This window comes from Gymnoscopelus microlampas, assembly GCF_963454915.1.
Source record: "Gymnoscopelus microlampas genome assembly, chromosome: 13".
NCBI lineage: Eukaryota > Metazoa > Chordata > Actinopteri > Myctophiformes > Myctophidae > Gymnoscopelus > Gymnoscopelus microlampas.
Genome location: NC_139950.1, coordinates 36608423 through 36620785, shown reverse-complemented (window position 1 = coordinate 36620785; position 12363 = coordinate 36608423). Strand labels below are relative to the sequence as shown.

The 12363-nt window shown below is 44.1% G+C and overlaps 1 protein-coding gene across 2 annotated transcripts in view; it reads left to right on the top strand.

Moving 5' to 3' along the window:
• The window catches only part of ttc27 (tetratricopeptide repeat domain 27), a 157482-nt gene that overhangs the window by 106864 nt on the left and 38255 nt on the right, over positions 1–12363 (top strand). For both annotated transcript variants that reach the window (XM_084076719.1, XM_084076718.1), the window contains one exon: positions 1210–1332. In XM_084076719.1, the coding sequence (XP_083932845.1) occupies positions 1210–1332 (123 nt within the window). The remainder of the gene's footprint in view (positions 1–1209; positions 1333–12363) is intronic.

The window sequence follows — 12363 nt, the reverse complement described above, 5'->3', positions numbered from 1 at the left end:
CGTGTTCCAAACGCATATTTACAACATTAGCATCATGTGTACAAAGAATTAAACTTGCCACCATGAGCACAGTCTTGAGATACCTTGTGTGCAAGTGGACATTTTGGCTCAAGGGTGGTGCTAGAGGACAGACCATGGAGTCACCAAAAACAGTAAGGTTCATGCTTTGGGGGAGCATGAAGGTGCACAGTAAATTCTATGGCAATCCAGCCAGTAGAGATCATTTATTTAGCTTTGGACCAAGGTGTTGGACTGACCAACCAACAGACACTGCCATCATTAGAGACCTACTGCCAGTGGAGCTAAAATTACATAAATTGATGATTAGCATGAGCAGTCTAAAACTTGGTATTTAAAGGTACAGTAGGGTAAGTGATTTGCTTTGGTTAAAATAAGTGTTAAATAGCTCTATATTCTGATAGTACTCATTGCTATAGAGTGTTTGTTCAGTAAAAGGAGTCTCCTTGTCTCTCCACCTCTTTATTAAACAGAAAATGCATTTTCGTTTCAGTTTCAGTTTCATTTCCAATTTTATCCAATCAGGATAGAAAACTCAATCAGGATACAGATTAAACAAGTGAAATTGGAAGTGATGACACTAAGAAATGAGCAGACAAAATTTGAACTGGAACACTATACAAATTAAGCTTAAAATGGGTACTTTCTCCTGATTGGTTGAGATTTTGACACCTACCGGAAAATGTATTTTCTGTTTATTAAAGAGCTGGAGAGACAGGGAGACATCTGTTACTGAACAAACACTCTATAGCAATGAGTACTATCAGAATATAGTGTTTTAACCTTTTAACAAAATACTTTTTGTTTTTACCAAAAAATATCACTTACCCTACCTTTTAAGCCTTTCCAAAAGTATATGAACAACGTAAATCTTGATGCAAAAGGTTCATACACCTTCACTCCCTTTGGGATCTTTACTTGCGTGAAGTTTGAAATTATATATGACTTGGGAGAAGTCTGTGGTGGACTGCAGATAGATACAGTCATACACATACTTGTTTATCTAACTGAGGCCAGCTAATTGCACAAGTTTCCTATAATTTCTGTATGTATGTGATGTGAAGTGTATGACGTGATACTTTGGCCCAGTTAGAAGAACCAATCACCGGGGATTATTTAGAGCATGAGGAAAAGGGCCAAGTTAAAGTTCTTTTTTTGTTTCTTTTCGCCTCTTATCTGGTGTGATTGTAGAAACAGCTGGCCAGCCTGCTGACAGACCTGGGCTGTATGGACTCAGCTCTGCTCATCTATGAGAAACTGGAACTGTGGGAGGACGTGGTTATCTGCTATGAGAGGCTTGGTCAACACGGCAAGGTAAACACACACACACACACACACACACACACACACACACACACACACACACACACACACACACACACACACACACACACACACACACACACACAGATGGCAACAGACGTACATAGATAAACAGAAAAACAAACACACCCAGACAAACGCGCAAATGCACAAATCCAAATAAACGTACCTAAACACATGTACACGCAAACTCATTTGTGTGTGAATAAATGCAGGCATACATACATACGTATGCACAACTTCTGCTTTTTACATACAGTATATAGGCTTTTCACATACAGTATATCGACTATATCGACACACACACACACACACACACACACACACACACACACACACACACACACACACACACACACACACACACACACACACACACACACACACACAAGAAGTGACCACCCTGCCCTGTGGGAGCTGCAGCAGCCTCTTCCCAGTGTTCAGCTGAGGGACCATTTAATACCCAATGCTTCTCAGTGCAGACAAGCCCATTTTTCACCTGCTGTCAACACACGCATACACAAACGCACTTGCTCTGACACACACACTCATCCATGCGCGCACACACACACACACGCACGCACGCACGCACACGCACACTTCGCACAAACACACACACACAACCGCACAGCAAGCAGGAAGCTCAAAGATGAGTTAATCTAACGTTTGGTGTGGCAAAGCTGGCTCAATGGAGTGAATGCCCCTCTGTCCATCCTATTACCTGCCTATCTCCCTTCTCCTCCCTAAATCCTTCCATGCATTCGTCCATCTGTCCATCGATGTGCTGGTACACCTGCTTATCTTCTGCTGTAGTCTGGCAGATGTGACAGACATCATTCACACGGGCTGAAGTCTGGCCAGCCTTTCCCTGGTCGGCTATTAACCTGCCTGGCCCCAAGAAATACCTATGGGATGTCCACCACACAAAACACACACACCCACACAATTAAAAGACCCAGGCTGTTGCAAAAGCTTCTCTCACAAATGCAAGTGCACACAGTCCCAGAGAGATAGGCAGAAAGAAATGTATGTTTGAGTTGGACTGCATTCACACGCACTCTCTTAGGTGCCAGGACGTCAGCCTGCAGTGTGCTGTCGAACAGCTGATTGATAAAACATCAGGGTTTTACTGATCTTATCATCTGATTAGGAAAAATACTGTGGACCTCGACTGTGTTTGGATTTAGCATCAGCAGTGATTGGTTGCGAAGGATTTTTTTCCCCCACACCTTTTTCCTAAGAAATATATGTAACCTGTAGTAAATTAAAGCAAGGGAAAATAAAGTTCAGTTCCATGCATTATATTTTCAAGTTTAGAGATCACTAGCATTCCCGGTAGTTGAAGGGTGAAAGCAACAGAGCCCAGACAGCAGAGGTAACAAAATGATACTAGAACTAGAAAAAGTGCTCCTCGGAGCCTCCTGGTGGCGCTATAATAGGCCAATGTGAAAAGGGTGCCATTTATTCTTAGGTCTTTCACGGCAATCAGACACTGCATTCATGATTTGAGGCATTTTGTTCCAAAAATGTGTTTTGCTAAATTAGACCTGCTGGTGGCGCTATAACAGGGCAATGTGAAAAGGGTGGCATTTCTTCCTCGGCCTAGTGGGAATGTGCGTGTGAAATTTCACGGAAATCGCAAGCAGTGTGCATAGTTTGAGGCTTTTTGTTCAAAACGGACAAATCCTGCAAACTTTGGAAGCCAACCATAGGCAATGAGGATGGAATATGGGAAATCGGACAGATCCGTGTTGATCACATGACTATAGAGATACTGTGTACCGATTTGCATGACGTTTGGATAAAATATGTAGGAGTAATGTAATGGGTTTTGCACAAATCGGCCTCCTGGTGTCGCTATAACAGGCCCATGTGAAAGAATTGGGGCAGAGGTTCTGAATTGGCATCCAGGGAGTATGTGTGCACAGTTTCGGAGCGACCGGGCCAACGGTGCCGGAGATTAGCTGCTAACACACAGACAGGACGGACACACACATGGATACACGGACGGACGGAGGGTAAAACATACTCTCTCGCCATGCCTTCGGCCTGGCGGAGACAATAAGCATACAAGAACTGTTGTCAAAACTAAGGAGGAATGATTTCTCTGCGATTGGCTAGTCTGTTGTTAGGCCAATTGGCCAACCAATGCTGTAACTTGATCACTCAACGGCTCAGTCAGTCGATCAGTCAGTCAGTCAAAGATATGCCCATCTGTAGTACTGGCCTGAGGGTCCAGCCAAAAAAAACATTGTGTCCCCCAGGTTGTTAGTGCCAGATGATCTGGCATTGATCATAATTAAATAAATGGCACCTACTGTATGATAAATTAAAAGGAGTGCCTCACTCTTCCGTAAAATGAGAGAAAATCTTCCTGTGGCTTTCCGCCAACTGTGATCATTTGTCTCTTCGTCTCTCGTCCATTACTTGTACATACTGTCCTTTTCTCTCTCTTTTAGTCAGGTACACACTGAAGTACACTTTCAGTTTTCAGTTCAGCTGCCTTAAGTTTGACCACATTTCCACATTTAAGCATAAATGAGGCAATTTGTTTTGCTGTAAGCATCTTTGGTTGCTCGTTCAGTGTGTCAAGGTCAAAGACAGCCATATGGATTCTTGGCAGTGACCGAAAATGTGGCTGTGTCGTGACCATGCCACGACTATAGTCAATGTGAGACCGCTATAACAGCTATCAGCACGTAAAAATGAAGGTGCAGTAAGGTCACTGTTTGTGTTGACAGAAACTAGTTTTACAGAAAAGATTACTGCAGCTATTTTACAGGTGTTAAATCACAGGGAATAAATCACTGTCTGCTAGTCTTGTTGCAAACAGTTTTGTGAAAAATCTCCCTTTGGAGAATTACCAACCAAGTCTGGCAAGTAAAGTCTGAGTTCAAATGTCACTCCTTTCTTTTTTGTTTTCTTTTTAGTTTGTTTTATTGAGGTAAACATTGCACTGGTATACATTGGCTGACATAGGTTGTATTCTCGTCTCACAGTGTGACATATAGACTCAATTCACAGTGCGACTAGGGGGATGATCACATTTTTCCCCTTTCCCCCGTTGCCGTGTGACATGTAATGAACATATAAGATGGCCAAACCACGCAGTGTGCAAGCACCTTTAGACTAACAATAAGCAGCCAAAGTAAAGTGTCACCGTTACCTCGTTCAATGCTGCCTATGTAGAGCTGTAATTGAATACTGCCCTATTCACACAGAGCAGAGGAAGAAAATAACATCACATATTCTTATCCATGTACTTGAGTACATCACAGGCCTCCTTGTAGAACCATATGACAAGACCCTTTTATCTTTTAATGAGCTCAGGTACCAGCCAAAGTCTGAATTCCCACTGTGTGAGGCCAGATTAAAACGTTTTAAGCGCTCCTGTGCTGTGACTTTATTGACACATTATGGTGCAGAAATTGTGTTAATTTAGCACCCCAGAATTTGCTGTGTACTCTTTCCAATTTTCCAGCCCCACTCCATTTCATGTGTAAAATGCAAACCACATTCAAACCAAGACCATGTAGATGTTATATTTGCGGTTAGCCATCAGGATGCCCCACAGTGGCAGACGTTTGGGTGCAGACCACTGTTGGCCTGTGCCAAGTGGAGTGGTGCTGTCAGACACTTTTTTTCCCAGCGTGGCTGCTGAGAGGATGAGCTCCAGAAACATGAGGTAATGGCCATCTGGTTCATCCAGGCCTCAGATTCTCACATATCACAGTAGAGTGGGAATGGACTCTGAGGTGGTCAGCCTTCGTCTGTTCAGTCACTGACCCTGAGCACTCGACCTCCCGGCCGAGCAGGAGGGGTAAATCATCAGTAATATCTAGTTTCATTCACTAGCCCATTAACTCATTCACTACCAGACTTATTTCGGCCTGTGTTTGCCCACTGCCAGCGATTTTCGTTTTTTTTACCTTTTCAACTGGTCACAGAAAATGTGTATTCATTATGATCTATCGTCTGACCTTTTGTAAACACAAACGGTATCAGTGTGCGTCGCCCAGAGAAAAAACTATCCAACCGCGACCGCCCATTGCCTTGTTACAGCATGTGAATATACCATATCTCGCCAAAAATGCACGCTTTTCTTACCCTTTCAACGGGTCACAGAAAATGAATATCCATTATGATCTCTCGTCCGACTGTTTGTAAGCACAAACGGTATCCGTGTGCGTTCGCCCCGGAGAAAGAACCATCCAACAGCATGTTGAAAATAGCATGTCTCGCGAAATGCAGGGCAAACATATCAACCAAGATACAGCTGTTTTCATGAAAACGCTAAACAGGAAGTTGACGTTATTTCCAGATCCGTGTGAGTAGAAAGTGAAAGTGGTCACTCGGGTGATGGAGAACAGCGCAATCTTTTATAAAACCACAAAAAAAAACGAAAAGTCGTCATAAGTCGTCCTTGGCAGCATTGGCATTTGGACGATGTCTCGTCCTTGGCAGTGAATGAGTTAAGACCTGAGGCCGATTCTACACATGCCTTCTAAACAAAATCTTTCAAACACTTTCAAGATTTTTCAAAAATGTTCAAAAATAGCCAACGCTAAAATCTGAAATGACACGGATGCTTTCCCGGTTTTAATGGGCTAGTCACCCATTCTGGTTAGATGAGCCTAGTCTTTGCCTGTTACTTGCTTTGGGTCTCATTTATGAAATGTAAGCCAAAATAAATCATAAGCACTGTTTTTAAATCGAGATTTAAACTGTTTTGTTATTCATAAATGTTGTAGTAGGAAAGATTATATTTACCCAAATTCACTTCCGGTTTAGGCCAAATATATATATATGTGTGTGTAAAAAATAAATGCAGTTACTTTTTATTTCTAATGAGAATATATTGTTAAATCTGAAAACACTACAAAGGTGCATTTTCAATATTCTCTATGCTATTTTACCAAACAAATCTTTTCAGTAATTGTCTATTGTTGAGAGGTTAATTTGTTTTGAGATAAAAGACCTCAGTTGAGATCTAACCATTGTGAATCTTGCCTTGTTAGAGGAATTGTGACAAGCACATTGTTACTGTCTTTTCTCCCCTTGCACTCTTCTGTGCAACAGTTCAGAGCCAGACTGTTCACTTTTATAGCGTCTCATACTTTCTGCGTTGAGCAGCTAAGCTATGACCGCTAAGCCCAATGAAAAAGGGGGTCGAGAGATGTTGGTGTTCTAAGCTAATCACTCAAATCAGTTGTCTTTTAGATATTTATTCACTAAATCACACATAATACACAGGTATAAACAGACGTTAGTTACATCACTTAGACAGACCGGTTAGGTTATTAAACCTGTAAGAAAACAAAACACAGAGAACAACAATATTAAATGACGTGAATCCTCATCCCATTATGAACACATCAGAGTTATAATCGTTACATAGTTAATTCTCACTTACTTTAGTCCATCCATTCTCTCGCCAAGTTGTTAGCAAATTGTACCAGGTTCCATTCCCCTGGCACAGCAATCGAATCTAAGGTTTAGTACCCAGACAGCCTATTATATCAACTTCACACACTGACCCGCCTTCAGGCCAGTTTACCCACAAGGCTTTGCGCTTGGTCCTGTACTGTTCCTTGCCACACAAAGCCTTTGTCCCTTATCTTCAACCTTCCCCCGCTTGGTATGCAAGGGGCCCCTTTGAAGCAGATAGCTCAACAGGGGGTCTATGGCTTGCTAGACTCAACTTAAATGGGACATTGTCTTCTCCAACAGGACAGTTGAAACTAAGTACATTACTATATCATTAATAATAATCCACAATTATCTTTCATAATCATAGATTATTCCACACCTGCCACCTGTGTGTCTGATCTAGGATCCAGGACACACACAAAACATTCCTCGTGAGCTTTTTGGCTCTTTAGATAACGGCTCGGTAAAACAATTGTTTAGTATGGCTCACACATTGTTTCTAAGTGGCTCCAAACCCATACACTGAAACAATTAACAGTTCAACTTAATGTTCAATTTGTTTGAAATACTTTTTGGACATTGTGGCTAATATTTGATCTCAAATTGACTTTACTTCACAGTAAATCATGACCAATTTAATTTAGCAACAATTCTTTTCCACTAGTTTATCCCTGAGATTTTTCCTAAATCCCAGGACAAATTAACTTTAATTGTAGTTATTATCTATATTCAAGCATGAACCCTCCAAGGCCCATTTGTTTGACACCCACGTGTCTTGTCTTTTTTCTCTCCTCCCACTAAGTCAATGTCCTATTTTAGGGCATTTTGCCATGGTAACTGACATTGCAATTTGGGCAAAAGGGTTAAAAGATTATTAAAATAGTTGATCTACAATTTCACCTTAAGTAACCACATACAAAAATGCTTCTTATACAATCAACAAATAATAATTCAAACGGTTTGGTTACTCAGATCATGAGTCAAACATCAGTAAAGAATACATTTTGTTGGGCGGAAGAACTTTCCAACCATTGTTTGCATTTTGGACTTAGTGGCATAGTTTTGGAAGTTACAAGTAGCTTAATACATCTCATTATGCGTTAAGTTATTTCTTCTGTGGTAATATTGCAAATCCTAGAAATGATACATTCATTTACAAGTATATCTCGACATTCCTATGTAAACAGTCGCTCAAATAAGACATTTCGATTTTTTAGACACCGCGCTGGCCTCTTTTCGCTTCTCGTCCGCACTGCTCCCTTACTTTGAGGGTGGCAGCGCAAGTGTCAGTTCGTTCGCCAGTGTCACGTTGCTGGCACCACCAACCGCCAGTGGGACTGCTTTTCCAGCAGCACCCAGCTGCGGGCTTTTCTTGGCCGCTGCCAAGAAAGAGCGTGGGGCTTTGCCCCCCTCCGCAGAGGGTGAAGAAGGCTGATCTTTTATCTTCACCTTCTTTTTTCTAATTATTCCAGCCCCACCAGGACGAAGCATTCTCTTTGCCTGGATCCTGGCGGTAAGAACTGAAATGACCTGACGTAGCACCCCGCCCCTCTCTTTCCGAGCGGGCGCTCGCATGTCAGGCCACACCCACTCAGACTTCCTTCTGAGTGGTTTTGGGGGTGCTGGGTTGGCACCCAGCCCCCGATCTCGGACAGACTCTGGTCTGCCTTTGGCTTGTCGCCTGCTCCCAGGCCTGCCACCTTTGTGACACGCGGATTCGGCTTGTCGCCTGCTCCCAGTCCTGCCGGGCTTGGGGTAAACGCCGCCCTTCTCGAACGCCACCAGTCTGCTTTTAGCTGCTCGCCTGCCACCTTTGTTATCCGCGGGCTTTGAAAGACCTCCCGGCTGGCTGGCCATGGCTCTCCGCCCTGGCGTAGTGGTGTGCTTCCCCTCCATCTTGAGTGGGCTGGTGTCGACGTCCGTCGTAGCGGCGCCCTCTGGACGGTCCTCCATGGCAGCTATTGTGGCTGACACCTCCGACGGTGCCTCTCCTGGTGCAGCTTCTCCAGTAGCGACCTCCAGCGGCTGGCACCCCTCTGCATTGAATGGTTCGGTGGCGACGTCCTCTGACGCCCTCGCCTGCGCGGCTCCATCGACCATCTCCCTTGCAGCTTCTCTCGCGACCTCCAGTGGCAGCTCCACCGCGCCCGCAGCTTGGTCTGCGGGAGCAGCAACGCTGTCTGATGGCACCTCCTTCTCAGCCGTCAACGGTTCCTCTCCTCCAGCTGTCACGACGACGTCCTCTGACGCCCTCGCCGGCGCCTCTCCTGCGGCCTCTGGTGGATGGTATCCCTCTGCGTTGAGTGGGTCCTCCTCCGTGACTGTCACGATTGACGCCTCTGCCTCGACCACCACGTCACCCGTGGCCTTGTCCCCAGGAGCAGTACCAACTGCGATCTCCAGTGGCACCTTCTCAGCGTGGTCCCCTGGAGCTGGTTCGACCTCCGATGGCACTCCCTCCGGATGGCCCTCTGGATGGTCTTCCTTCTCAAAGTGGTCCCCTGGAGCTGGTTCGACCTCCGATGGCACTCCCTCCGCCGCGTTGTCCATCGAGACTGCTCTGCTGGCCGCCTGCTCATCTGCGATGTCGGCTCCTAGCACGGCTCCCTCTGGAACCTTCTCAGCGTCGTCTCCTGGTGCAGTAGTGATGCCATCTGGGACTCTGAGAACTGCTGGCCCAGTTGATCCGGCTGTAGGTGTGACATTCCAACCCCCCTTTGCAGCGACCGGCTTATCTGTAGGACTGGTGACATCCTCACCTCCTCCAGTTGCTCTGTCCTTTACGACCGGATCTGCTGCTCTCTTATCTGTGGAGATAGTCACTTGCTTTTCCCTCACAGCAGGGGGGTGTTCACTCACTGTGGGCTGTGTGAAGCGTGACCCATATTCTCTCAGGAATGTCACCTCCGCCTTAATCCAGACCAGTTTACCGGCCTCCGTTATCTTGCGAATCTCAGATTTATCGGCAGGACGGGCACTTTGCTCTAAATCAAAAGTAATCTCGTCAAATTTCATTACTTCTTCTCTGAACCAATGTAACGCTGGACTTATCTCTTCTGTTGGTAGATCACGAAAGATATTGGCCATATACTGTGCCTTTTCCATAAAGATTGCCAGAGCTGCCTCAGACATTAGGAGCTCGCCATATTTGGCCCGCTTACTCTCCAACCCAGCTAACTCTGCCATGTTCCCCTTTTTTACCTCGCCTGCTTGGCTATAGGACTTTAGGTAGGCCTTTTTAGTTAGTCATAAGTCAATAGGCAGTGAAAGCAATCGTCAGTTCTTTTAGCAGTGGAGTGTTGTTAAGCCTTTAGCTAAGAACAACAATAATTAATTAACACTGTGTTTAACCTGTAATAGCACCCACCCTGTAGTATTCTATGCAAGAAGCCTGTTAATGGTCTATTCACGTTTAGTTATTTTGTTAATTAATACTGGCAGGATTTATTTAGCTCTACCAAAGTAAATAATAGCATTTAACCCACAATGATGACTTCATCCACTGCTATCGTAACTAATCATGTAGTTGCTCACAGTTTTAGTCTATCATAAAGTCTGGTTGAACATGGTATTGCACTAGTGGTAGAAATCCTCCCCCACCCCTCAGTAAACAATGGCCTTTAACTCCCAGTTATAAGATCACCTCCTAATCACTGTCATTTAGTCTAATTCTTAGCTATATTGCAGTGTCTGGTCTCTCATAAAGCCTAGGTAAACCATGAATACTATTTTACAGTTTGTCTAATCGGCTTAAAGCAAGCATCTATGATTAGATTATTAGCTTAGCACTGTCTTGTAAGTGAACAAAGACATGCTAATTTTACTCCCCCACCACTCGTGGCAGTTAGCTAGCAGCTAGCACTTTATGCTAGACAATAGAGCTACTTAGCTTGCTGTAAGCTAGTGACGCTAAGAAAGCTCTCAGGACAGAATAGCTGCCTGCTGAACCCACCCCTGGTTTAACGCTAAACACCTTTAACGGTAGCCTTGAGCTACAAACCCTGTGGTTAGCTTGCTGCAACCTCCTAACTCCTTATCTTAGCTCAGACAATAGAATCGTCAGCACGCAGCGTTTCACTCTAACGTCTTTGTTCTCCACGGTCTTCACAAACTGTGGGGCTTTGTTTCATAGCAACCTGATAGTGATAGTCTCTCTCCCGGAGGTTCCTCGTAGGCACGTACGGTCTCAATGCCTCGGTCCTCTTTGTAGGCCGCAAGCTGCTCCGTTTGTCCCCTTCGCCTCCGTGGATCTGACGACTCCCTTCAGTTGCTGATTTTCACTCTACCACTAGTTCATTACTCCAGTGTTAGTGCTATTAACCTATTTTAACCTGTCCCATAACCAGGCTAATAAGTATTTTATTATTACAACTCACGTCTCATCTTAAAGAGACCGTGCGTCTTCATTCCTATGGCTATAGGAGTTTTCTTTATATACATGCATAACATCCGCTTCCAAGGCCTCTCTCTTTCCTAGAATTACAGAGGCTAGCACGGGACCTTTTCTCAGGTTCATCCGCTTCTATGGCCAAATACATTAATAATAATCCACAATTATCTTTCATAATCATAGATTATTCCACACAGACACAATGATGCCTCATTTATCATAACGGTTACACTTAGAGACCGTTGACACTATTTTACCTTCAACAGACCGCTGAGTAGGGGTGATTGTGCCCAGTTTTGCAATGCTGAATTGGAACGTGGTAGCACTCTATTTTAATGACGTGACGCGCACGTTGCTTAACACCTACACTACAGGTCACACAATGGACAATTGATATGCATCTAGGCTCATTCCTATATTAATCCACCTGGTGTGAGTCGGGAGCCTTTGTAAACTTTATTGAGGTGTGAATTTAAAGTTCACATCTATGCGTGTGCCTGCGCGTGCTCCTGGTCAAATAGGTTCCTGCACGGCGTGCAAGGCTGTCCCATGAGCAATGCAAGCCTGATTGTGCCTCAGTAACACCCCTCATAAGTGACTGAGGATCGTCTGTGATCATCTTCATGGAGGCTCCGCTCTACCTTATGGGTTTTATGGGGCAGCACATTTATTCTAATATACTGTATAGTAACAACATAAACTCTAAGATCCCTATTTGGGGAGCTCTACAATTGCGACGAGTTGTCAGCTGCTCAGCTTGGAGATCGGCTATTTTCAGAGAAGACATTTGGTGTAGTGAGAGAAAAGGTATAGACCCCTTGGGGACTATACTAAGTATATAGTAAGTAACAAAGTATATACAGTACAAGTGGTTAATAAAGAGGTTGTGAATGTGCTTATACTCAACACTGTGCTGTAGGTATGAATACAATTAAAACAAAGTCCACTGCAGCAGCAATGGAGCGCTAATGAAAGCAGCTGGATTTACATGATTTCTTTTTTCTGGCGTTGCAATTAATGCTAAGGACTTTATTAGCATTAATTGGATTTTCTTACTACTAGAAAAAGACTTAGAGACTTAGATTAGACATACTATGTGGATTTTTGTAATATAGATTGTAACCATGGAAATATGTGATTTAATCAGGGACTGCCCCCCCCTATAGGCAGTGTATTAATTCTTAATGGGGTACAGTATATTT